This window comes from Haliaeetus albicilla, chromosome 9 (assembly GCF_947461875.1).
Source record: "Haliaeetus albicilla chromosome 9, bHalAlb1.1, whole genome shotgun sequence".
In the NCBI taxonomy this organism is placed as follows: domain Eukaryota; kingdom Metazoa; phylum Chordata; class Aves; order Accipitriformes; family Accipitridae; genus Haliaeetus; species Haliaeetus albicilla.
Window position 1 is genome coordinate 33549860 of NC_091491.1, and position 26622 is coordinate 33576481.

The 26622-nt window shown below is 62.6% G+C and overlaps 1 protein-coding gene across 3 annotated transcripts in view; it reads right to left on the minus strand.

Annotated features, from left to right (window-relative positions):
* Window positions 1–17570, minus strand: part of EPHB3 (EPH receptor B3) — a 30567-nt gene extending 12997 nt beyond the window's left edge. For 2 of the 3 annotated variants that reach the window (XM_069792595.1, XM_069792594.1), the window contains exons 1-3: window positions 17390–17570; window positions 3535–3599; window positions 2490–3162 (exon numbers count right to left, since the gene is read on the minus strand). In XM_069792595.1, coding sequence (XP_069648696.1) covers window positions 2490–3162; window positions 3535–3599; window positions 17390–17486 — 835 coding nt within the window. In that variant the 5' untranslated portion in view covers window positions 17487–17570. Of the gene's footprint in view, window positions 1–2489; window positions 3163–3534; window positions 3600–16445; window positions 16469–17389 lie in introns of those variants that run through there. The other variant, XM_069792596.1, reaches the window with a different exon arrangement.
* Window positions 17571–26622: the final 9052 nt, after the last annotated feature.

Consider the following 26622-nt stretch of genomic DNA (forward strand, 5'->3'; position numbering starts at 1 on the left):
TGCCTGTGGAGGCATGTGGGAGCCTTCATCCCCCTCCCCGGCCAGCAGCTTCTCTTCATCCTGCAAGAGCTGCCTCTGCAGATCTGCGTGGCGGGGAGCGTGTGGGAAGTGGCACAACCCCCAGAAGGGCCGTGTGCTAATTAAATAAAGATAATGAGGCTGAGAATGAGATGCCAAATCAATGCTGTGGCAACTCAGGACTAGAGCGCCAGATACCAGCCTGGCGTATCGCATTACAAAGCACGCCAAAGAAACTGCCTTCAGCCGGGCGGGATGAGCCCTCGGCTCCCGAGGGACCAGGATACAAGCTGCATTGTAACAGGTCTGAATGCGAGGTCTAATCCTGGCTCTGGATGGAGATAAAGAGGAGGAGGAGATCTTCAAAGGCCACTGAAAGTCTGGGGAAAGGGGGAGACTTACAACAGGGCTTATCCCATCTAAGCAGTAACTGGGTATTGTTATTTATTAAAATGCCATCTGGCACTCCAGAGCACTCCTCACCCATGCGGTGAAGCCTCAGTGGCTCCCTGGGGCGGGATTGCCAAAACGCCAGCTCTGCGGGGCCGCATCCGCACCTCTCCCCGCGCCGCGGGGGCCGAGAGCCTTCTCGGCAGTACTGGGCTGCCAAAATGGGGTAAAGGAACATCCAGCCGAGAGCAGAAAAGGGAGCTGTGGCTCCAGCTTCTCCCAGCCCTTCTTCAGCTGTTTCCACTTAAAACACACGATCATATGGCGGAAAATCTGATCCTACAAGCGCAGCACAACTTTCCCAGAGAAACGTGAGGACACCGCCGCTTCTACCCAGCGAGAGAGCAGGCTGCCGGATGGAGACGTGCCCGCGGCTCAGTGTGGCTTCCCTGCACGCTGAGGAAGAAGCTGGGGCTTGCGGGGGGAAATCAAAGGCGCTGAGAGAGCTGCCACATGCGTGTCTGCCTGGCTTGGGGGATGCGGAGAGGGGACCTTGCCTCAGGCTGCAGCGATGCCCTGAGGAGCCCTTGGTCCTTCCTTGAGATGCCCCGGCTTGGCACAGCCCAGACGCTGGCTGGAAACGGTGTCACCTTGTGCCCAAACCCCACTCCCTGCTGGGAAAGAGCAAATACCCTGTACGGTCTGGTATTGTCCCAGCCCAAGGAAGAAGGAAAACAGCTCCCCAGGAGCGGGGACACCAGCGCACACTTTCAAGTGTGGGCTCTTCACCCAGTGAGTGATGCCTGGCACTGGTGTCCATCTGCCCCAGGAGGAGCCAGATCGGCTGCTCGCAAGACTGATGCAGAGGGCCAGGGCACTGAAGTCAGGGCTGTGCTGGCACTGAGGGTGCTGGAGGCTCCCCAGCAGGGCCGTGGCTCTGTGGAGGCTGAGCTCTCCCCAACCAGCCGCAGCGGTATGGCCAACAGCTAAACTGCTCCCAAAGCCAGCGGAGAGGCTGGCCTGGCCCGAGCCCCACGTCACGGGCCGTCCCAAATCGCCTCTGCCAAGAGCAAAGGGCTGGAGCCAAGCATCCCGTCATCGGTGAGCACGAGGCATCCAGCGCTGGGGGCCCAACTGGCGTCCTGCTCCCTGCGCAATGCCTCCAGTGAAGGGGAGCGGTGACCTTGCTGCCCTAAACCCCAGCCACCCCAGGGCAGGGTCCTCCCTGCCAGAGGTAGCTCCCAAAGACAAAATTGGCCCACGGGAGAGCAATATCCATCTGGGCAGATTTTTCCTTATGAATACACCCAACCTGGGGTGGAACAGCAACACCAAAGCTGTCGTGGGAGAGCACAGCAGCTGCAGGACCCGCACAGGGCTACCCTGCTGCTCAGGGTGGTTCTCCATCCCCAGTAGCTCCATGTGCAGGATGCTCTTCCCTTCCCTCCAAGCAGGGACATGGAGCTTTGGCTCCCCTGTCTTCATGCCGCTCCCCACCCTCCCCGCTGCAAGCCCTCGGCGCTGGCAGTGGGAGCATGCATCCACATGGCTTCTCCCGCAGCCAGTGCAGCAGGGCCCCGCTCACCACTGGGGTTTCCGAGTGCCTCCACACAAGCAGCGTGAAATCACACTTGCCAGGAACAATCACTTACTTGCCCCAGCCACGAGCGCCACAGGAGGGAGAAAGGGGAGATGCTGGACATGGCAGCAGGGGTGAGAGGGAGGTTTTGGTAATGCTCAGGGGCTTAAACATGCCCAATCCCTGCTGAGGACCATGCCTTGAGCCATGGTTGTACCCCTGCAAGGAGCTGCATCCCGCAGAGGATAGCACCGGCGGATCCTAACCAGCGTGTCACAGCAGACACCGTGCTAGTCCAGACCACGAAGGCTTTAAGGCTTCTAGGTGCTGAGTCAAATAGCAGACTAGTCTGCTGAAATACCACCCTGCTCCCTCCTCAGGCAGCCTGCCCAGCTCCCAAGCCTCTGAAAACAGACTGAGCTCAACGCAAAACCACCTCCTCTGCACCAACGCGTCCGCGGGGACAAGAGCCACGGTCACTCTGCCACTACCACGCGCATACCTTGGCACTGGGTATCCTTCATGATGGGCTCGTATCCAGCGGCACACGTACACGCTCCCACGGGTACCATCCACTCGCCGTCACCATTGCAGTACAGCTTCAGGGGTACAGACACCTCCACTGCGTTGGGGATGCAGGTGCCCGGCGCGATGACCAGAGAAGTGGGCTCGGCCCCCGTTAAAGTCTCCGGGAAGATAGCAAAGCCAGCAATGGTGTTGGAGCATTTCTTGTAGAAAGCCCGGACGGAGATGAGGGACATACAGGCTCCCAGGTCCTGGAAGGCCAGGTAAAAGCCATTCTTGGAGAGAGGGCCAAAGCTGCGCACCTTGGTGTTCACACGGCCGGACTCCAGCTTGGAGAAGCTCTCATCCGGGGCAATTGTATCCACTTTGATATAGGGGTTCTCCATCCAGAAAGGGCTGTTTGCAGAGGCAGAATCTGTATCCGACTCGTAATAGAAGAGGTTGAAGGTCTCTTTGCAGGAGCCGGGGATGTTGGGGATGCTGTTGCAGTCCCGCACGGTGAACTTCAACTCCACGTAGACGCGCTGGACGTCCTGGCGCTGGATGAACTTGGTGCGAAGCCAGTTGTTCTGGTTGGCCTCCCGCACGTTGCACACCTGGTATGTGCGGATGGGGTTCATGGCCTCATCATAACCGCTGACTTCTTCCCACTGTGATTGAAAGGGAAGCAGGTTAGACCCCCAGCAGGGGCGATCAGTGCCACGGACACATCACGAACGGCACGGGGCGAAGGGGACCAGGCAACAGTCAACAGGGAAGAGAAGCAGCTGCACCTCCACCCGTCCCAACCCTCCTGGTCTTCAAGGCGACTAAGAGCCACCCGGGTCAGGGACCACAGCGCTCCCGCTCCGCCGGCACGGAGTCAGGAGGAGATGGTTTTGCGAGGCGAGAGGATAAGCACAGGAGGGAAGGGGGAAGACGCAGCCAGCTCCGTGAAGGCGCTGGCGAGCAGCCCGATTCCCGTGGGGCCGGGGCCAGCCATGCCCTTTGGAGGTCGGGACCGGGGCTGGCTCCAGACTTACCCCCGTCTCTGGATGAGTTGTCCATGCCAACTCAGAGGTCACCCACTTCGTGTCCATCAGGGTCTCTGGAGAGAGAGGGAGGAGAGAAAGAAGTAATTGGAGACGAAGGCCAAGATTAGAGGGAAAAAAAACAGGAGGAGTGGGGGAGAGGAGAGCCGAGCCTGACATTTCTGCGGAAAACAGCAACTTGGGGGGTGAGACGTGGTGGGAGGAGGGGGGAGCGGCGCAGACAGACTCCAGATTTCTCTTCTCCCGTCAGGAGAACAGGAAGAGCGAGGCGTCCCCGGAGAGCCGTGCTGGAGCGGGGAAGCAGCAGGACAAGGAGCCGACCAGGTGGTGAGGGGGGGACGGGGACGGACTGCCACCCCTGGCCGCCGGTGTGGCCGGCCGTGCCTCCCGGCCAGTATAGGGGGGTGCCAGAGGAGGGAGACCAGACCGGGCCCCCCAATCCGCGCCCTCCCCCTCTGCTTTGGCAGGGCGCGTATTTACTGTGGCTGGGGTTGAAAGGGCCCGTTCCCATGACAGGGCGGTGCGGGCCAGGCAGGTTTATCCAGAGGAGGAGGGACTGGCAGGCTGCTCTCCCAGAGACGCCCCACATCACTCATTTTACAAGAGGGGAGAAGAATTTGACCGTCTGGCCAACATTCCTGGAGCAGACTACAAGACAAACCACCCCAGCAGCATTCCCCAAACAGCCCCAGCCCCAGCCTTGGGGGAGCGAGACGCTTGTCTGGGAAGAGCTGCAATTGCAGGCAGCTGTCGCTAATCCCGGGCAGAGCTGCGCGGCTCCGTGCAAGCACCACGTGCAAAAACCAGGAGCGAAACGCAAGGACGGAGAATGACGATGTGCTCCAGGGCCGGTGCCAATGGCCCCTCCGTGGGCTGCTGGCTCTGCAACCCCTGCTCCAGGGATGGCCCTGTAGGCTGTTCGGAGGGCAGCAGGCATCCCTGGGGTCTTCTGGCCCCTCTCCGGCCCAGGCGGTTTTGGGGCAAGGGGGTGCAAACGCCAGAGCTGGGCAACAGTCCCCCACAGACCCCGGTGTGCTCGGAGGGGCTCCAGTGCCTGCCCCGAGCCAGGCCCAGGCCCAGCTCCAAAACGCCTCCCTGCTGAGGGCATCCTCCTCCCCGGCTGCAGGCATGACCCCATCCCAGACCCCGCACAGCTCCCAGAGGGCTGTCCATCAGTCTGTCCCTCAGCCCACCTAGCCCTGAGATGCAGGGAGCCATGGCTCTCCAGCCCCCAGAGCTGGCAGTGGGCTGGGAGCCACTCGCTCTCGATGGCTGGGGCACAGGACATGCCAGGGCAGCTTGGCCGTGCCAGGCACCACGGCTAAGCCCCAGAAGCAAGAGGCAGTTTCAACTCCTTTCCTTCCACTCCAGGAAAACCACAGGCTGACCCAGCCACAGAGGAAGTGCGGAGGAGGAAGGAAACGTTCACGCGTCGCAGGGTTTTGGATGAAGCCTGGCTGGAGGTAAACACCTTCCTCCCGCATCCCACCCCGGGGAGACCTGCCAGCAGTTCACCAGCACCCACGGACGGGCCAGGAGCACAGGCTGTGAGTGCCACTGCGGCACAGATAAACAAGCACATCTGGGACACGCGGGCTCTCTGACCCGCCTCGCTGTTTGCCAGGATCCCAGCCCGGCCAGCGAGCCTGCGTCTCGCCCAGGCTGTTCGTGTGGAGCAAACACAAACACAGTCCCATCATGGGCTGGTGGCATTGGCAGCGGACACAGCACTGGGGACAAAGCGAGGAAAACCCCTCATGGTGCCAGCTCCCCGGCCGGGAGAGGGTCAGGGAGACAGCATCTACAACAGGAAGGACAAACCGACACCGGCTCTTGTTTGCGCAGAGGTGGTTATTGGGCAGTGGTTATTTGCTGTTTCTCAAAAACACAAACTAGAGGCATGCGGCAAAAACAAAGAGAGAGAAGGAAGGAGCCGTCTGCCAAGCAGGTAATGCAGGGGAACTCGTGACGAGGACACCAGGAGGGCCAGGGCACAGGATGCACAGGACAGGGCTGGGCACCCATGGGGCAGCCTCTGCCTGGTCCCAAGGCACTGCCTGCCCAAGGGATGCAGCAAACCGCCATCCCTCTCCTCTCCCCTCCCCTTCCCCACAGCATCAGCTACTGACCGCCGGCAGGGGCCCAAGCGCGGCTCCGTGCAGCCACGAGACCTCCTCGAGACGCTGCCGTGCTCCCTAGACCCCTGCACCAGGATGGCTCCGAGGGAAGGCAGCCGGTGCCGCGGCCACGGGGGAGCAGGTTGCGGAGCAGGGCAGCTCATACCTCTCCAAGGGACGGGCCCCATACGCCGGCTGCCCTAATAAGGGCACAGCGGTGCCGCGCGAGGGCCCAGGCACGCCGCGCTGGCGGCGGAGCGGAGCCAAGCGCGTGCTCGGCACTGACAGCACGCCAGGCTGCCAAGTCCCGGCGCGGAGACCCCGCGTGGGTCCGGCCAGCGAAGGGCCCCGCTCCTGGCACGGGCAGCTGGGTGGGTGTTTCTGCCGCAGGGCTGGACCTGGCGGGAGGAGCAGGGAAGGGGTGCCCTGCATGCTCAGGGCTGGGGCCGGTGCGGATGAGCGGCCGTGGTGGTGAGTCAGGCCGGGGAGATGGGGATCTGGGTGGCAGGGTGTGCCAGCGAGCAGGGCGGCACAAGGATACCGTGGCTAGCCTCAGCAGACCTGACCGCGCCGGCATCCCTGCTCTTGGGGCGGGAGGGCATCTTTGCTCCCCAAACCTGCCCGGGGTGTGCGGGAACTCCCCTGCATGCCAGCAGGCCCCGTGCAGGCAGCCCTTGCCATGTTGGCCTGGCCCCAGGACAGGGCGCGTGGGCAGCCGTCCCCTCTGGCAGCACCCTTCCCCACGAGTGCCGGCCCGGCGCAGAGACACAGCTCGGACAGGAGGCTCGCTGCCTGTATCCTAATTTGGCAGCATCTGCCATCTGACCGGCAGAGAAGGGGAAAAAAAACCTGACGGAGCCAAGCCGGCCGCTGGCGCAAGAGCCACGTAAACCACACAGAAAGAGCGGGGAGGGGAAATAATAAAAATAAAATCACTGAGCAACTTGGCTAAAGGAAACGGGCCGAGCATGGAGGGCAACGGGGGTTTCCTGCAGCTGCGGGAGCGAGCGGGGCCAGGCGGGTCAGTGGAGCTTGCCAGCCCCTCGCAGCCTGCCACTGTGAAGGTCGTGGGTGGACAGCCCTGCAGGCTGCTGCACTGCATGGTCCCGGGGCCGGCAGCGGCATGCTGAGCCAAGCCGGCTGCAGCGGAGCCGCAGAAACCACTCTCTGCCCTTAAAGCTGCCGCAGAGATCTCGCGATGGCCTGGCACCAAATCTGCGTCCCGTTGTCCTTTCTCCAGCAAACACCAGGGCACGCTAAGCACTGCCTGCCCCCCCACCATGAAAGGGCATGTGCTAGTGTCTGGAACTGGGAAGATGGGCAAGCACTGGGCTTCAGTGGTTTGGGAGCAGCCGGCTGCTGTTTCCCTCCGGCACATGGTGCCAGAGGTGGGCTCGGAGGCCGCACCAGCGGTTTCCCGGCCCAGTTCAGGTTTGCAGGTGCTTTGGAGGGACGTGAACAATGTCAGGGCTGGCCAAGCAGTGAGTCAAAGCCACCTCAATCCCGCGCACCACAGCGAGAGCCTGGTCCCATTAGTCAACGGGAAATTGGCTCCCAATTTCACCAGCTTGGGGAAGTCACCCTAAGGCTTGCTTTATCACTGTCTGCAGCGCTGGGGAGTTGTCCTCTCCTTACCTTCAGCTGGGCAAAGGCGAAGAATGCAGCAGGAGCCTCGCTACACTCAGCGAGTACAGCAAGCTGTGGTCAACCCCACATAAAAGCAGTATTTCCATAGCAGAGTGGGATCCCAGGCAGGGAAAAAGCCTCACTCCTCGGATGGGACTGTGAGCACCACTCCAGCTGCCTCCTCCTTGCCCTGCAAAAATCTCCTCCTAGGCACACCCCAAGCTGCAAAGAATAGGGGTCCCCTGCCAGCAGCCCTCCCATCACCTCCGCAGAGTCCCCAGCAGTTCGCTGCGTGTTTGAAGCTCTGGCGAGGACCCATCTGGAGCCGGGGACCTCTTCCTCCCGCGCAGGGGCTCAGGAATGCGGTGTGCATGGTCTGAGGCCAGCGAAAACGTTTGAACTCCCCCCCTAAGAGGCCCAGAGAGCCCGTCTCGCGCTGCTGAGCGGCAGACGCGCGCGGCAGTGATGGCTGAGCCAGAAAGGGGGGGGGGTGGGGGGGGAATCAAAATTCTTTCAAGATGAAGCCGCTGGGGAAGACTCAATCGTCTCCACCAACCGGCTCTGATTTGAACGCTCTCGCCTTTGAACATGGGGACCGCCAGCTTTTATCAGGATGCGCTGGCAAGGTAGGACGCCAGCTCCTCGCCCCGACGAGAAGAAGGCAGCTCGCGCAAGTCCAGAGCATCCTGGAAGAAGGCAAGGGAGGAAAGTTAGTAAAGACGCCCACGCAGCCTTGCCGCAAACAGAGGAACCTGTTCTGCAACGTGCCCATGCTCTCCGGGAGCTATGCACACCACGGCACCATGTCTGCAGGAGCTCAGCGTGGGGCGAGCGGCCTGGCCTGGCCATACGGGCCACTCACGCCACGCCAGGCTCCAGCAGACAGCATCGACGGCTGGGCCGTTTGCCCCAGGACATGGCTTGGCTTCCACTGCTGCAGCTGCTCACAGTGGTGCCGGATGCCTCTCCCCCTTGCCACCGTGCCGTGCTCCTCTGGAAGGAAAGGTAGCTTGTTTAGGGATGCACTCAATCTTGGTGACTGCCTGCTAGTCAAAACGCCACCAAAAGGGGCATCTCCCCACATATTTTAATTTCCTCCTTGGTTTTGAAGATATTATGGCAGGAGCAAGCAGCCTTGTGCGCTCCCCATTCAAGCACCTATCGGTACAATTAATCCCAGCACCGTTCTGAGCAGCGGCACAAAGGGCCTTTGGTGTAAGGTCCTTTATCTGGGAACAAAGAGCTGCCTGTGGGAGAGAACCTGAGGTTGCACTTTTCCCGCTGACGAGCGTTTCCCGTACACAAAAGCCGAGCCACACAGAGCGCCCTGCGCGTACGTCAGGTCTGGGAGACCCTGCGACGCATTTTCCCGGAGCATGTCGCCCACCCGGATCCCTCCTCCTCCTCCGGGAGGGTCCTTCCCCCTCTGACCCCAGCTAAACCCTGTGGCCATCTTCCTCCTGGGCAGAGGACGGCCCCGCTCTGGAGCCAGGAGACTCGCGTGTGCTGCCTGCACGGGGAAAGCACTCCCGTCCTGCTCAGCCCAAGGCAGAGCACATGCTCCGCGGACGGGGCACCCCGCAGTCGGCAGCTTCGGAGCCGTCGTGCTGGGAGGTTTCGGCACTTGGCAGCCCCTCGTGCCTGAGCTGCACCGCGGGGAGGGGAGGCTCTCGCTGATGCAGCCAAGAGCCAGGAGAGCAGCGAGGAAGACCGCAGCCAGGGAGGGAGGCAGCAGGCAGGGCGCCCGCAGGGCTGGCAGCACCCAGGGTGGGCCGGGGGTACCCACGGCGGAGGTGCCAGGCACGGGGTTCGGGGAGCCTGGCGAAGGTGCCGGCAGACGCTGTCTGCCAGCTCCCTCTGCAGGGACGGGGCTGGCAGCACTGCTGGCACGCTGCACAGCCCACGCGTCCTCGTCCTCCCCCGGGAATCCCGTCTCTCCCGGGGACCCCTCCTGCACCAAGCGTCCGGTGCAAGGCCGGGGGGCTGTGCAGGGTCCCACCCTCGCCCTCGCCGGCTGTCGGGCCGGGCAGGCCAGGCGGTGCGGTTCAGCCCAAGGGAAGGGCTGGAGCGCTCCCTATCGCCGCCCACACTGGGAACCCATCCTCACGCCGAGCAGGGCGCCTGCTGCTCCCCAGCGCAGAGGGGGGAGACGCGGGGCTGCCATGGGAGCCGGCCCCCCACCCCGTCTCTCTCCAGGGGGATGCAGGGGCTCAGACCGCCCATGCCCGCCAACGCGCGCTTGCCCCAGGTCCGGGGCGAGCCGACGACTTGCCAACGAACTGGGAACAAAGGGAAGAGAGGAGGCGAAAAAAAAAAAAAAATTAAAAAAATGGGGCCTGTATCACAGCTGTGGCCCTTCATGCCAAGGGCGTTTGGCCCGTCATCAAAGGGGATCGGATTTGCTGAGGCAAATGATGACACATCCACTTCAAGCGGGGCAGGTTCTGCCTGCTGCTGGAGGCAAGCCACCAGAGTGAAGAAGTACTGTGGGCACTTAATAATAGACTCATTATTTCTGCATTATGGCAGGGCCCAGAGGCCCCAACTGAGATTAAGGCCCCTTTGTACACACCACACACGCACGCACAAGGGCAGGCAGTCCCAGCCCCGGAGAGCCTGGCCGAGGATGGGTAGTACCACCGGTCCCGGCACCATTGCCGGTCCTGGCCCTGCTGGCACCACGGTAAGCTGGCAGCAGAGCCCAAGACACCAATTGCTGGGATGCGCCAAGGATGCATCCTCCATTTCCCAATCCCACACCTGCACCGGGGTATAGCAACCTCACGTGGGCAGATGGCCCCATGGCCACGAGCCATCGGCCGGCTGCATCTCCCTCACAGTCCCCCCATCCGACCCCAATGCCCTGCACCTTCTGGATGGGCAAGATCCAGCTCCTGGATGACCGTGAGCTGCCAGGCACACAGGATGGAAGGGGATGGGAGCACTCCCTCCCTCCAGCCCTGCCCCGTCGCCCACCCGCCGGTCGCTAACTGGCTGAAGAGGGTTTTCCGGCCGCGTGCTCCTCGCCAGGAGCTGTTTCCTGATGGCCGCGAGACAGACTGAAGCATGTGAGAGAGGACAGGTGCCAGCTCTGCGAAAAGCAGATCAAGTGGCAGCGCCTGCGATGCGGGGAGGGATGGGTGTTCGTTTCCTCCCGGTCACGCACCGGGTCGAGCCGGGGAGGGCACATTTCTGCCATTTTGCGAGCGGGGCCATGCCAAGCCGGGCTCCAGCACCCACCAGCACACATGCTACACCCTCCCTCCAAAGCACGGTACTCGGAGCCCGGGGCTTTTGCAGGATGGCAGGCTCCTGCCCTGCAGTTGCACGCCAAGGACACGTGCAGCCCGCTGCCTGAGCCCTGCCAGGTCCTGCTGCCAGGCCCCAGTCCCGCAGAAAGGCCATACTGACGCCGGGAGAGGATGCGAGCCAGCTGCCCGAGTCCAGCACTGCACTGCAATTACTGTTCTATTAATACCGCGGGGATTTCGGATGTCAGAGCCCTGTGTGCCATGCCAGGGTCAGCTCGGCCGGGGAAGAGCTGCCATCCCTGCCCACGTGGTGGATGCGCCCCGGTGCTCGCTGCTTCAGCTCACCCAGGGGGAATAGCCGCTTTCGCTCTGCCAGGCTGCAGGCAAGGGGAATGGAGAGACCCCACGGACAGCCTCTCCGCCCTGCCTGCTGCCAGACACCCTGCCGGCCTTAAAACAACTGCTGCCCGCTCGGGATGGGCATGTCCTTGCCTGGCCCAGGGGAAGGGGCTGCCTGCTGCAACTCCCCGCCATGAGGACAACGTGACCAGCCATGCCAGGCAGGCAGGAGCTCTACGGCCAGCAGGCAAGAGAGATTTATAGGTTGCCGTCCCCAGCAGGAATGGCCATGCAGCCGCCCTCCGCTGCCACAGAAATAACTCATCCGATCGGAAATAACTCATCCGATCGGGAGATGCCAGACCTGTTCGCGCTGTGAATGCCATCGACCAGGACGTAGGCAGCAAATCGGCCCGCCAAGCTGCCTTTGTTTTCAGGCCCTGCTCTGATGGGGACACTCCTGCCACCTCCTTCCGTGGCCCCACTGCCCTGTGGCCATGGCTTCATGGGGCAGGTGTCCCCATGGGGCTACCAAGCCAAGTCGGGCTGGACTGGCACAGGTGGATGGAGAGCCCCAAAGTCTGCGGGGGAAGGAGGGGAACGTGATCGGTGCTGCAGGCCTGCCTCTGCAGGGCAACTGTCTGCGGCAGGCTGAGATCCAAAAGGCCCCTCTCCACCACTCCAGCTCCATTTTTTTCCAGGTTGTACTTTTGGAAAAAGCCCAGGGAAGGAGTAATGATATTTAAAAAAAAAAAAAAAACCAAAACCCAAAAAAACCCAAACCCACCCCCTCCCCAAAAAAGGTTACTCGCTGCACATCCAAAGGTTCGCCCCACAGACGGGGCGGCTCGGCTGCCAAGCTCCATCCCATCCCAGCAGTGCGGAGCAGGAGTTTCTGCCAACATCTCCCTCCTCTCTCCTGCCTGGGGCAGTTACCCAAATCTCTGCGCTGCTCTCCGCTCGCTTCCTCGGCTCTCCTCGAGCACCAAGCCCATCTGGAACTGCTTAAACCCAAATATCCCCCCCCCCTTCCCCGCCTCCCCCACCCCCAAAGTCAGATTCTTCCAGAGTTAAAACAAGCACAGAGTCAGGAGGGGGTGCCGGGCCGGGCTGACTCGCTCCTTCATTTCAGTTTAATTTCTGGGGAACTAGAATAAATCTGTTCCTGGCGATCGTTCAAGCCCTGCACATTTTTCTCATTAATAAAAAAAGGCCTTGGATCGCACGCCGCGTGTGCGTGCGCGCCCGCCGAGCACCCCCCCCCCCTTCCCCGCTCGCCCCGCGGGGTCCCTCCCGAGCCCCAGCCCTCGCCGGGCAGGCGGCTGAGCACCCAAGGGACAAGCAGGACTGGTCGGGGAGGGGGTGGGGGGGCCGGTGTGCCCTCCCCGGGACAGGGACAGGTTTCGGCAGCCCTGCGTGACGGCCACACCTCGGAGAGGAACAGGGAGGCCCAAATCCCGCAGCTGCCGCAGGGGCAGGAAAGCCCTGGGGGAGGGCTCCCCTGGGAGGGGGCGTCCCTGCTGCCCCCCGCCATCACATCACAGCCCCCGCGGGGCCCCCAGGGCATTCCTAGGGAGGGGGGCGGGAAACAGGTGTTTGTCAACAGCTCCTGCCACATGCATGAGAAACGCCAGGCCCCGGCAGCGTGGAGCTTAGCGACGGGCAAAAATAAAATAAAAAGGCCCCCACAGCAATCCCCCCCACCAACCCCAGCCCGGGACCCCTGGCCGGCACGCGCTGGCACACGTGCAGAGAGCGGCCACGGGGCCGGTGCTCGGCCTTGCCGCCGCGCTCCTGCCTCTTCCCAAGATGGCTCCCTTTCCTCTTCAGAGGGGCGGCCATGCGAAGCCGGCTCTGGGCTCGCTCCCTCCTGCCTCAGGGAGCACGGGCTGGAGGGCTTGGCTGCACTGAGAGGGAAGCGGGTGCCAGCGGAGGGCTGCAGCCCCTCTGGAAATGGTGGCCCTGCGGGAAGGGGACGCAGCCCTGCTCCCAAGCTCGGCCCCACAAGGCCTCCACGGCTGTGCTGAGGGCGGGCGATACTGAAGCCCAAGCGCGGGAGGACGAGGCCTCGCCAAGAGTGCCAAGCCTGGCTCTCCGCAGGCAGGTGGCCCACCCGCCCTACAAAATGGCTCCCGTTGGGCTCCCCACAGAGTCTGCTCGGGGCTCAGCTCCACGAGGGGACGGCCTGTGCCCCGCCACCAGCCTCGCCCCAGCCTGAACACAGGACTGGTTTTTGAGCAACAACAACAACAACAAAAAAACACAACAAAAAACCAAAACACGATTCAAATGGGAGCGTCCCAGACAGGTGGGAGTGCCACTGCAAAAGGCCCCCTGGCCTTCAAGATGGCAGCCCATCCACACGGGGCTGTGCCTGGCTCCCTGCAAGGAGCTTCCTGGCTGTGGAGGGGCAACCCCATCCCCACCGTCCCCCAAACGCTTCGCTTGGGAACACGCCCGTTCCAGAAGCGACGCCAACTCGTTATGGCTTCAACCCTGGGGAAACTCAGGGCGAAGGCAGCCATCGGCTCCACTGCAGCCCATGGGGACAGTTCCCCTTTCCCGGGGTTCTCCTTGGCGGGGGGGGAAGACTGGCACCCACCCTGCCGCCTCCACCAGCCTGGAATGGGGATCCCGACCCCGGGGCCGCCCCAGCACCCTTCCCCCAGCGTGGCTCCCAGGCGGAGACGCTTAATCCCGACAAACCAGTTTGACTCAGCACAACAGGAACAGCTACAATTTTAAAAACATGCAAGTCTGTGATTCAGATTGCTCGGGCTGTTTTAATTAAACGCCAAGCTCCCCTGCTCCAGTGGCAGTAGCAAACGGCTCACGGAAAGAAAATGCAACAAACTGGTTTCCCCAAATATCTCTCGCAGTAAGTCATCACAACAAAACAAGGAGTTTCGGTTCATTCCTTAAAAACCAGAGGCCGCTATTCCCAATCGTGAGGGCTGGGCAGGCATGGCCCCACAGCCGCAGCGTCGCTGGCTGAGCTGTACACTGGGGGAGAAATGCAGGGCTGCAAACGGACCCCGGTGCTGCAAGTTTTCCCTCTCCCTGGCTCTCCGTATGCTCCACTTGACACAAAGGAAAACCCTTCTCCTTCCTGCCTCAGGAGTGCGGACGGTGTGGGTTTCCTCAAGCAGAGCTTTTAGCGAGGAATGGGAGATTTAATGAATCCAGCGAGCACTGCGGAGCCCCACAACCCGCTTTCCCTCACAGCCCTACCCCAAGCATCAATAAAACAGCAGGACTAACTTCCCCCCATCACCCCGCAGAGAAACATGCCATTTCAGTGAAAAGTAATTAAACGGAAAGCAAATCTCCCTGCCAAGAAAATACCTGGCAGTTCCAGTACAGGGGTCAATTAAGCAGGGGTTTGCCGGTGCAGAGAGGAGCGTGGTCAGCCTGCGTAACGCCAGGCTGGGGTCTGGGAACTGCCAACGGGCAGAGTCCAGATGAGGAAAATTCCCCCTAGAAATCCTCCTGCTTCGGGGGAGTTTGGGTATTTTGCTAAAGCCCGAGTTGGCTCGGGGCTACGTGCAGCAATGCAGTGCCTCTGCACAGGGGTTCGTGGGGGAGCACGTGGGAAACCCCAACTTTAAATGGAGTCCCATGCCCAGAGAGGCCGCTCACGGCAGGAGCTGCCTAGGAGAGCAGCTCCTTGGGAGAGCAGGTCCTGGTCCCAGCCCACCCGCACCCCTGGGGCAACGGGCAGATTGAGCCCGCGGCCATCCACACTCCCTCGGGCCAGGGCATTTTGAAGCCTGGGGCTTTATCCCTGGACAGTCGGCAAGGGCCTTGAACACAGCACATTCCCCACGCTGTTTCACCGCGTCCGCTCCCCACAGGGCCTCCGCTCCCACAGCCCCGCCGGGACAAACTCCTCAGCTCCAACCCCTGTGCCGGAGAAAGGATCCGCTGTTGCCCCCGGATAGAGCATTCCTTCTGCAGCCGGCCCAGGGACTGCTGAACCGGAGAAGAAAAACACATTGTGACTTCAAACAGACCCAGCGCACTTACACGATCTGGAGAGAAACCATTTTCTCCTCGGCAGCACAAAGCCCTCACTGAGCTGCTGCCGAGCGCGGCTTTTCCCCTCCACCCCCATGGGGCCTTGTAAAGAAACCCAACTCCCCGCCATCCCCCCGGGAATGGGCAGCACCGTCCAGCCCCGAAGCCCCCTGCCCTCCCAGCCGGGCACTGGCCGCAAGCCCAGCCCGTTGCCCCCCTCGGAGAGGATGGTAAGGCAACCGGGTCTGGGGACCGCTCGCTGCCGTTGTCGTCTTCAGGACGTACGTGCAGATTTATGTCCACGCCAGATTTATGATCAGCACTAAAATATCTGAACGAACGTACACGCTAGATTTACAGTAACCGCTTCAACGCGCCGGTCCCCGTCAGGAAGCAGCATCGCGAACGGCCAGAAATGCCCAGCGCAGCAGAAGCGCGGGAGCTCGATGACCCCGACGCGAGCAACGGCTTCCTAACGCTGGGCAAGGCAGAAACCTCTCCCGGCCCAGCTGCAACTTTCCCTCCAGCTCAGACAAGAGCAAAGGGGAAAGGAGAAAAAGAAAAGAAAAGAAAAAAAAAAAAAGAAAATCCCAGGGGAATCGGGGCCAGCCCCAAAAATGCTGGGTGGCTGCCAGCCAGCCCTGAAGCAGTCCTATCGGGCTGGCACCCAGCTGGGCCCTGACCTCCTCGGGCAGCGTGTTCGGCCCCTGACCCCTCCGCACGCTTGGGAAGCTGAGAAAACCCAGCGACTCCTCAGCAGGAGCTGTTTATTTTCCTCTCCATCCCCGGACGGCAGCGGGGGAAAGGCCGGGGCTCCCTCCCTCCCCGGGGACTGGCGGGACAGTCCCCGGGGGGATGCACGCCAGCGCTGCCAGCCGCCCCCACCGGCTTTCCTTCCCCCCCGGTTCCCAAACCGCTGATGGGAAGCGGGTTGCGAGGGGCTGTCCGCAGGCGTGGGGCTCCTGCCAGGCTCCCTGCCCGCAACTTCATCCTCCTGCACCTCTCCAGCAGGCAGGGCTCCCCAGGGCTCTGCCCGGCACGGTGGTCCCCGGGAGCCTGCATCCCGAGAGGACTGGGTGCTGGCAGGCTTCTCCCTTCCCCTCCTGCCGCGGGGCTCCCGCTCAGCCCGGAGCTCACGGACCGAGCAGGCCCACAGCTCCGTTTCCTCCGGCGTACAAAGAACGATTTTTTTAAAAAAAATCTTTTTCCCCTTTAAAGGAAAAAAAAAAAATGACGCAGAGAGGCAGGATGAAAAGAAACACGAGCGACAAGCACCCCCCAAACTTTCTACAAAGCCCAAAGCCGGAGGAAACGTGTCCCCCCAACAAACGGCAGCGGGGAAGGGCTCCTGCCCACGGTCACCCCCCGGTGCCGCAGCCCAAGCCCCGCACCGCGGGGCGACGGCAGCGGCAGCCCCAGCACAAAACTGCCTCCCGAGCACACAAAAGCCACCACCGCCCCCCGCCCGGGCGGAGGCACCGGCAGCTCCTCTCCGCCCGGGGTTTCTCCCTTTCCCTCCCTCCCTCCCCTCTCCGGCAGCGGCTTCGGTTACCGGACACCGGAGCGTCGCCGCCTCCGGCGCTCCCGGCCGGAGCCGTGCATGCTTTGTGCCGAGACAAAAACCCGCCCGGGCCCCCTCCTTCTCCTTCTCCTCCTCCTCCCCCGGTGCGACCCGCCTCGCCCGCCCCGGGACGCCCCGGTCCCCCAGCGGGGCCAGCAGCCGCTTTGCTCGCTCAAAGCCGGCGGGGGAGGAAGGGGGGGGCGACGGGGCTGCACCGCGGACCGGGAGTCACCCTCCGAGGGGGAGAAAATTAATCCTCCTTTTATTCCTAACTCCACCGGAGCGCGGGGCGGTGTGGGGGGGGTTGCCCTCGTCCCCGCTTTCTCTCCCCCGCCCGCGGGGGCGGGCGAGCCGCGGAGCGCAGCCCCGCTCGGGGATGGATGCGGCACGCGTGGCCACTCGCCCCGCCGGTCCCACGCCGGAGCCTCGGGGGTTAAGGCGGCGGGTGCGGCGAGCCCGGCCGGGGAAGGGATGGAGCCGGACACGGCACACGGACACTCCTCCGGCGGCCCCACCAGTTCTGGCACGCCGCGAGCTTCCACTGAAAGAAATATTAATTTTCCAGTCCTCTCGGTCGTGGCGAAAAGCCTCGGAACGTGAACCGAGTATCCAACGAGGCGCCGCTCCCCGCCACCGCTGCCAGCAGCCGCCGGCCGCGGCCGCCGCGCCTCGGCCGCGCCGGGCTCTGTTCCACGGGGCGTTGACTCTGAAACCTACTGAGGGCGGCTGAGCGCTGGGAGCGGCGTTGGGGCGCGCTGCGGCGGCGAGCTCCCCGCGGGGACAGCCGGGCGTCCGCGGCGCGCCGCGTCGAGCCTGTGGCGGACACCGACGAGGCCCGGTGGGCCGGGGACACCCTGGAGGGTGCGTGCGTGCGTGTGTGTGCGCGGTCGCACGGGCCCCGGTGCGGCGGGCGGGCACGCCCGCCCGGTACTCACCCTCCAGAGCGCGGCGGCCGCCGGGGAGCAGCAGGAGCAGTAGGAGGGGGAGCAGCGGCGGCGGCGGCGGGGGGGCCCCCGGGCGGGCCGCGGCCATGGCGGGGGGCGGTGCGGGCGGCCCCGCCGGGCAGTCCCGAGCTCGGCGCCACGCGCGGCTCCTCTCGCCGCCGCGCCACGCTCGCGCTCTGGCGCCGCCGCCGCCGCTGCCGCCGCTGAGCCGTGCGGGGCGGGGCCCGCCCGCCAATCAGCCCGCCCCTGGCAACCCGGCGCCCCTGGCGACGGCGAGCGCGGCGCCCATTGGGCGGCGGTGGGACGGGGGGCGGAGCCTCCGCGGAAAGATGAATTGGAGGGGGCGGGCGCTGCCCGGCGCGCCCCCGGTGGCCCCGCCCCCCGGTGCGGGAGGCGCAGGGCGGGGAGCGCGCCCCACCCAGCGGCCGCCCGCGGAACTGGGCTCTTAAAGGGGCCGCGCTCCCGGCCCGCCCCGCAGCCCCAGGCCCTGCCTGCCCTGCCCCCCACCGGGTGCGGTTGAGTGCGTGAGCCTGCTAGTACGTGTGTGGTCGGGCCCATGGGCCCCCTCTGTACCCCACCACTGGCAGCCTGGTTTACCTGTGCCACCCATTGGCATCCCATCCTCTACAGTGCCATCCCATCATCTCATGCATCCCACCCTGTGCCATCCCATCTCCCCCCATCCTGTCCCAGCCCATCCCGTGCACCCCATCCCACTCCACCCGTCCCATCCCGTCCCGTTCCATCGCATCGCATCCCAACACACTCCCTCCCATCCCCACCACACCATGATTCCTACCACGGCGACAGGGCTGAGTGCTGGAATCCTGGCCAGGGTGACACCATACAGACAGCACCCTGCAGTGACCCCCCCCAGCACCCCCTTCCCCCACCCCCAAGGTGCCTTCCCCACCACACTCCTCGTGGGACACCGTGCCCTACCGTGCATGCAGCCACGGCCTCCGGCCTGTGAGCGCCTCAGTCCTCTCTCCTTTCTCTTCCCACCATTGCCATGGGGAGGTTTTGGGGTCCTGTGTCTGACAGACTCTGCTCTCTCGGCATGGTGTGCACACACTGTCCCTGTGGCCGGAGCTGGTACTGCCACATCCTTCAGGACAGACACACATCCCCACCGTGCCTGGCACAGGACACGGGCTGCCACCTGTCCTGGCCCTCTGCGCTGCACTGCAAGTCTCCTCCTTGGATGCCTGGGGAGGGTTGGACTTGGCTGAGGGCTGAAAAAAATCTTCCGAGTCCCTGATTTTGAGGCATGTTGATGCCCCCAGTTGCCAGTGCGGCCGGGAGCTCCGGCAGGTCCGGGTTAGAGGGGTGCATGGCTGGGCGCGTCACCCCAGGCAGCCTTGCCCCCGCAGCACAGCCATCTGGGCTGCCCCCGCTGCAGCCGCCTGCCATCTGCAAGCGGCACCTCACCACAGTCCTCCCCGCCCCAGAAACCTGCCCCAGAAACTCCCTTGGCATGCAGCCGCGGCCCCAGCCTCGCGCCGGCGCAATGGAGCGGCCACGGGCCCACGCTTCCAGCCACCTTCCCCGCGGCTTCTGGCAGGAGAGGGAATTTGGGAAGGTGTTGGGGCTGGCTGCGGTCAGCTTCTCTGCTGTGTGGATGGATGCAGAGCATGTCCCTATTGCCTCCTCCTTCTGCTGCACAAACCCACCAGGGTCACGGACGGGCATTTTTCTTCCTTGTCCCAGAAGGATTTGGCTTCCCAAGCCTTGGCCAGAGAGATCGGCATGGGACTGGGCTCTGCCTGGGCTGCCAAAAATTTGGAGGTGACCAATTCTTGTTGCAGGAGTGCTGGCATCCCCTGGGAGCTGTGGGGAGCCTTGCCAGGACGCTGTGCCCCGAGGGCTGTCGCAGCACCCCAGCACCACCAGGCACGGTTCCCAAAAGGAAAAGCTGTCCTCGAGAGAGCCAGTGTGCTAATTTAAGATGGGACGTGACATATGATTGTGATAAATCTCTACAAGGGACAGGAGATGCAGCAGGTGGGGTGTTGCGCTCTCCAGGTAAAAGCAAGCGGTGGGGGAGCAAAGCAGCAGAAAGGGGGTTGCCCTGGTGGAAAATACCAAAGTTTGAGCAAAGAAGCAGAAGTTGTTGGTTTGCAAATGCTGTCACTCAAGGGGATGAGCAATGGAGAAGCAAGCGATGAAGTCGGCACCGTTAACATGTGCGCTGGGGTATGATGCTGTGCCAGTGGGGAATGAGAGTGGTGGGGCCTGATGGAGACACCGAGAAACTTAACCATGGGCCAGACTCAGGGTGGGAAGATTTGCTGCCTCCCAGTGAAGTCACTCCCGGGAAATCCTCCCTGCCGGAGACACCGTACCAGCCCCTGCCGGCTTCGCGAGATGCAGAAACCTCATTTATTCTGTGATTCCAGAGGTCTGAGTTACCCAAGCACAAAATTTCTGAACGAAGCACATGGGGAAATTGCTTATTCACACTTGAATAACTCAAAAATGGCTGAACCAATTTTACTTAAAGTTTCCCCAAGAATTCCCCTTGGAGCCAAGCCATGCCTGGCAAATTTCAGCCCAAAAGGAATTTATTTCAGAAAAGGATGAGAAACTGGAGCAGGGAGTGGGGGGGGCGCAGGCAGGGGGAGGATGCTCCATATAATTGCCTCTCTCCCCATGCGCTGTAATTAATGAGCCCCCTCTTGCTCCCACTGGGCTGATGCTGCCAGCCAGCCTCTCCCCGGGGCCTCATGCTCCCCTGGTGCAGGCGGACGCAGCGCCACGGTCCTGGCTGGGGGCTGAGGATTTCGGGGCCCGGCCAGCAGCAATGCAGGTAGCTGGCCGGGGAGCCCCAGCTAGCTGCCTGGGTGTCGCAGCTGGCGGGCGGCCTGGGGAGCAGGGCTGGCAGGGCTCCGGCGCCTGCACAATAGGAAATAACTGTGGTAACTGCGTGGTATTTGCTGGCAGGGGCTGGCTCTGTAACGCCAACCCGCCTGCTTGCGCACGGACTCGGTGCTGAGGACGGCGCTGCTGCGGCCCGCGGGGGACGGGGTGATGTCGTGGTCGGGGGACACACAAGTCCGTAGAAACATGGGCATCTCCTGGCCCCGCAATGTCCCTACGCACATGCACCCAGTCCCGGTCCCCTCCACCGGCACCTCGGGGTGATGGCTGGAGCTGGACAGGGCTCCAACAGGGACCGTGTCGGCACGACGTGGGCAGGGATGGGCTGAGAGGTGAAACATGGGGCTCTGGGCAGGAGAGCATGTCTGCAGCACTGACCTTAGTTAGTGATGCTCTGCCTTAGAACAGCCCTCCAGCCTGCACGGCAAACCTGTGGTGCCCACGGTGTCCCCGGGAGGCATTCCCATGCAGACGGGGAGCGGCAGGATGGCAGGACCTGCTGAAAAGAGATGAAAGGAAAGCCTTGAAAAGTAGCAACGGCCATGGATGTTCCAAGGACAAAACTCCCATCCCAGCCCTCTCTCCGTGAGAAATTTCCCACCCAGAGACCCCAACCCACTGGAACAAGCCTGACTGTCACTCCCCATTCCAAAACGCAGCCCTGACGTGCTCCGGTGATGGGTCCACATCACACCGGCACACGCATGGTGTGTGTCAGACCACGGCCATGCACACGGGTGCACCCAGCCACCACCCCTCACCTCGTTTGCATGCAGCAACCTCAGCTGCAACTTAATAAGGAGAAGGTGATTAGGGAACAATTATTCCTATTTTCTCAGAAGATCTAAGGGACATCAAATGAAATTACCCAGCAAGAGTTTTAAAACAAACAGAAGGGAGTGCATTCCTCGCCAGGCAGCCAGCCCCGGGAGCGCATCGCCAAGAGGTAGATACAGGGACGTGTGTTTGAGGGGTGACACTGAGGGGATGGGAGAAAAAAACCCCTGCAAGGAGGCCTCCATTGCCTGCTCACCAGGAGCACAGCTGTGCTGGGGCTGGGGGAAGCCGGGCTGGGGGGATCCCCCCTGTTTCTGGGCTGGGTACGGCTGCAGCGGGGCCCTTGCGGCATCGGGCGGCATCTCCATGTCCCCCGTCCGAAGGGTAGTGCCTGGGGGGGCGACACCTGAGCGGGCACCTGGGGCAGCCGTGTAGCTGCTTGAGGGTCCCCCGTGCCATCCCCGTCGCAAGGGGGGACCCGGGGGTGGCCCCCGTCGCCCCGTTCCCAGGGCAGGGAGAGCCGTCGCGTGCCAGCTCGCCCAGCCGGCGCGTTTCCCGCCGGGTCAGCGCCGGCTCCAGCCTGTCTCCTTCCCAGGCTCCCTGGGCGCTCGCCCCTCCGGGCGCTCCTCCCTGTGCTGCCGGGTGCTCGGCGCTGCCAGCGGGATCGAAGCGGCCGGCGGTGCCCGTGCCAGCCCGGCTGGGCCCCAGCGAGGAGGCCACCTTCTGCCACTCCTGGTCCCCACTTCAAAACCCTCTCCTGTCCCACCCACATCCACCACCCCTCACCTCTGGCAGCTTCAGGATGCAGTTAAACACTTCAGCACTTAAAATTTCAGGTGCTAATTGCTTAGTAATGAAAACTTTAATCACAGGGCAATTAAAACCTTAAGTAGCTGTGGGAGATCCATTCCATGTCAACAAAAAAGAGTGTTGTCACTGCTCTGGCACCACCCTGGCACGGCGTGGCATGGCAGGGCTGGGAGACCCCATTCTGCAGCCCCTGCTCCCCCCCGCTCTGGGGATCTGGGGAGCCCCCCCATTCCCATGCCGAGCGGGACGTGGCTGAGGAATGATCAGCTACTGCCGTAAAACTTAAAACCCAGCTAATTTCGGATTAAGTGCCATATGAAAGGGTTTTGTTATTTTAAATCTCCTACTTTCCAAATTCCCAGGATTAAAATTCTCTGCATTTATTTTAACCGCATAACATTTGCAGACAAATCACTTCTCCCAGTGCAAAGTTTGAAGCAGGCTTAGGATATAAAGCCCAGCCACAAGCTTCAGGGTGGAATCACTGCAAGTGCCTGCCAGTGGCCGCCAGCCCCGTTTGCTGGCGTGCGCTTGCAGGAGAGCTCAGCCACCATTTCTGCAGGGGAAAAGGGCCCAGCCTGTCGGGTGCTGGAGCCCTGGGAGGAATCGTGAGGAGGAAGGTGTCTGGAAACCTGGCTCCTGGGCTGATTCCTGCACTGGGGATGAGCCCTTGGGAAAAATCTGATGAGGTTTGTGTGTTTGCAGAGCTGGCCCTGTCCATCTGCCGTGGGGTGCATGTCGCAACCGTGCTGACGCTGTCCAGGTGACACTGTCCACCTCTGTATTAGCCCTTTCTCATCACATGCTGACAAATGCTGCACCGAAATAATAATAAAAAAAAAAAAATCAGTGTTTGTGCCCTTTCCCCCCCCGCTCTGCAGCCCACCGGGTCTGAAAGGGAAAGGAGGTGTCCGGCCTCGCGCGGCTCCGGCTCTGCCAGGACAGCGCCGGGGGGGCGGGAGGCAAAGGCTCCAGAGCCGGGGGACGAAGCTCAGCCCCAGCTGCTGGGAGGTGTGGGAAACGTGGGTGCCTGCGGGCAGCAAACTGCCCCCCACTCTTTATCAAAAGCAGCATCGGTGTCTGGCAAATGTCACTCTCCGGCATGCTTCCCGGCTGGGAGGTCCGTTTCCTCCCGCCGCCTCCCATCGCCCCCTTCCCCTCGCTGCCTCCCAGCCCTGCCGCAGGACGGGGCACGGCGGGATGGGGCACGGTGGGACGCGCTGGCGGGTGGGCGGCCATGGGGCTGGGGAGGGGGGGCAAGGCAGGGATGTCAGTCGGTGATGCCCCGTGGTGTGGTCCTCACCCAGCCCACTGCCAGCTCGGGCACCTTTGCTGACCAGGCAATTAGCAGCCTGGCCCCATTAGTGACATTTTAGGGGGTTGCAGCTGAAATGCTGGTGCAGACACCCTTTGCATGCCAAGCCCTGAGCTGGGGGGCAGCCCAGTGCCTGCCTGAGTCACAAGGAGCAGATGCTCTCCAAACACGGAGGATTTAGGGGCTGAATCCTGCCCTGCGCCCCAGCCTGACCCCACAGAGCCATTACCAAGTAGGGGGTAGTGGCCCCCGAGCGGGTTGACAAGATATTTGGGGTTCATGCTTGTATATGAAGCATGCAGAGATGCTCAGCAGACCCTCCTGGCTGCAAAAAGCCAAGAGGCCTCGCTTGACACTGCATGACCTGCAGAGCCGGTTGCTCCCCTGAACTGAGCATGCAGGCACTGGCACCACGTCCCGCCGGGGCTGCCTGGGAGCAGCCGGAGTTGACGGTGGCAGTGGGCACAGCGGGGCTACGGCAGGGCCAAGCGCAGAGCCTGGACCCTGCCAGCCCCCAGCTGCCCACCCCTTCCAGGCACTGCAGGCCAGGGGCAGCCCTTGGAGCAGAGGGGGCTTTCCTGGACCCTGAGCCGAGGCTTTGACATCCCGCAGCCTCGGGGGTACCCCGGTCCTGCCTCCCACCCCACCTGGAGCATCCCTCGCCCAAAGCCAGCTCCGGATGCTGCGCCTCCCGTCGCCATGGCAACCCCCATCCTTGCCGGGTTGCCATGGCTCCCCGGCCCCCAGCCGCAGCCGCATCCTCAGCGTCAAGAGGACCCAGCATTTCGGGTCCTCAGGGGCTGCCACCATGGGGGACACTGCGTGGGGCATGGGAATTGAGGGGCGAGCTGGGGCCGGGAGGAGGGCTGGAGGCATGCTGGCATCTCCACCTCACCCTGGTACCACGGGGGGACAGGCTCTGGGACCACCTGGCACCTTGGGGAGCTGGTGGAGATGGGGTCCCCTAGGAGCATCACTGATGGCAAGGGGGTAGCATCACTTCGTAAGCCACCTTCACGCTTTCCCAACTTGTCTCCTTCCAGGGTTTTTCTGCTTGACGCAGCTGCCCTGGCCCCGCAGGGCTGTGTTGGTGGGAAGGCATGCAGGTGCCAAAGCCCTTTGGTGCGGCTGCATGCCTGCAACATCAACAGCAGCAAGCACGCGTGACCACCCTCCTGTACCCTGTTGTCCCCTGCCCACTGTCCCCTTGAAACGCCATCCCACTCTTGGCAAACACCCCACCAGGCACTTGGGGAAACCTCAGTGCAGGGCTCCCACCGCTGCACTTGCCGCGCCGGGGTTACGGCTCTGCTCGGCAGCAGCGTGCGAGCCCAGCGGGCTCCAGGCTAGCCATGCTAAATAAACAGAGTCACCGTGAGAAAAAGGCAGCCAGGAATAAATAGTCAAACAAAGTAATAAGCCGAAGGAATAAACAAAGCGGGGACGTGCCCAGGCACGACACAAGCCTCCGACGTAGCACTTCCAAGCCGGGCTCTGACCCAGCCCCGGTGCCCCGCGGGCAGTGGAACCCAGCCCGCTGGCAGCGCCCTGGCCGGCTGCACCCCCCAAATTCCCCCTGGCTGCAGGGAACCCCTCTCCCCGCCACACCGCATTCCTGGGGTGCCCAAGGATGAGGGTGCAAACGCTCTGGGAGAGGTGCCAGGCAGCGCTTGACCTGCCCGGGATTTGCATCCGCTGCCCCGGCGCTTGGCTTGGGAGGGGATAAGCCCAGGCTTAGTTATTGCTTCCCCTGGGGCCGGCTCCCGGTTCTTAACCAGTTTTGCCGTAGCCCTTTCCCACACTAACTGGGGTCAAGGGAGCTGCGTGGCCTCCGTCCCCCCTCTCCCCTCCAGTCCTCGGGAGCTTTCATGGTTTAAAAAGTTTGCTGCAAAGCAGACGGCGTGAGGGTGGGAAAGGGGCAGCCCTGTGGGCAGAGGTCTGCAGTTGGGGGGACTGGCAGGAGTTCCCAGGGGATGAGGTACTTACTGCTGGGGGACCCACCGGCAGGCAGCAAAGTTGGGGTGCAGACCCGCAGCTGCCCCCTTGGAGCCTGGAAGAGGTTTGGGTGGTGGTGTGGGGGCGAACTGAGAACCTGCAAACTCCTGGTGCTTCCCTGGGAAAACCCATGGCACAGGGCCCTGCTGGCAGCAAGGGAGAGGGCAGTTCGAAGGACTCGGGGTGTAACATGCTGTCCCCATCACTGCAAACCTCCTTTAAAACTCTCCACAGGGCCCTGACACTTCACCTCCCTCCTTCTCCAGCTGGCATCCAGCGGTGCTCAGCCAGGGAACAAAAGAACACGGTTTAAAGTAGCCAGTTATTTTAAGAGCCTGCACTGGCAGTTACAGGCAAAAAATAGAAAGAAAAGCAGAGTAAGCGACAAAAGAGCATTCCCCGATACATACTTTCTCAGCAGTGCTTCCATGCATTCGGTGTAAAATCTGTTGCAGGCAAAAAAATTGAAATAAAAGGAAAACCGCTGCAAAGCGCATCTGCAAAGTGGCACCTGGGTGTCCCGGCGGGGCAGGACACTGGCGACATGGTGCTGCCAGCAACCAGGCACTCAGCCGACGGGATTTTGCACGTAAACTTCTCATCTGCAGGTTTCCCTTGGCTTTTCCAGCCCAAAAGCGTGAGTACAAAACAAATTGCTAGCATGCCGTGCTCCGCTCCAGCAGCCAGGCAGACGGGAGTTGTGGGGGCCCTAGCACAGCCCGGCTTGCCCCACGGAGCCAGTGACAGTGGAACTGCAGCTTTCACTTGGCCCTGACATCCTTTGTGTCCTCTGGCACGACTTGCTGAGATTTCTAAGCAAGCCTTGTTTGATCTTTGCCTCCACATGTCTGGAGGAGCAGCCTGGCTTCTCCCTGGCCGTGGCGGGATGCTTTCCCATGCCGCTCGGCGGTGAGGCTCCGGGGACTCAGCTTGTTGCAAAGAGATCGGCAACGTAAGATTTATCACCTTGGGAGTGCTACATTCCTAAAAAGCGCCTGTCATGGCGCAGACTTCTCCACCGTGTGCTGGCTGGGATGTTGTACCGGCTGTCTTGGCTCCCCTGATGCGGGAAATGGCCCCCAAAGCTGGCAGCAGCATGGGCTTTTGCTAAAAGCATTTGTATACACCTTCGTATTGGGGAAAACCCTGTGAGGAGGGGTAGAGGAATGCGGGATGCATTGCTTCAGTACCCTGTGGGTGCCGGGGCTGGTTCGGCAGGCCCGTGGCTGGGTGACCCTGCCATGCCCCTGCCTGCCGCCTCCGCGGGAGCCTGGTGGGACGGGGAGGAGCAGGGTGGTGAGGGAGGACCTGCCCCCCCCCCACCAGCATGGAGGAGATGGCAGAGAGATGCACCTGGGACTGTGCTAAGCGCCTGGGCAATCTGAGTCCCAAAATGCCCGCGGGCTGAGAGCTGGTGGCTCTGGCGTAGGAGGGGACCTGCTGTCCT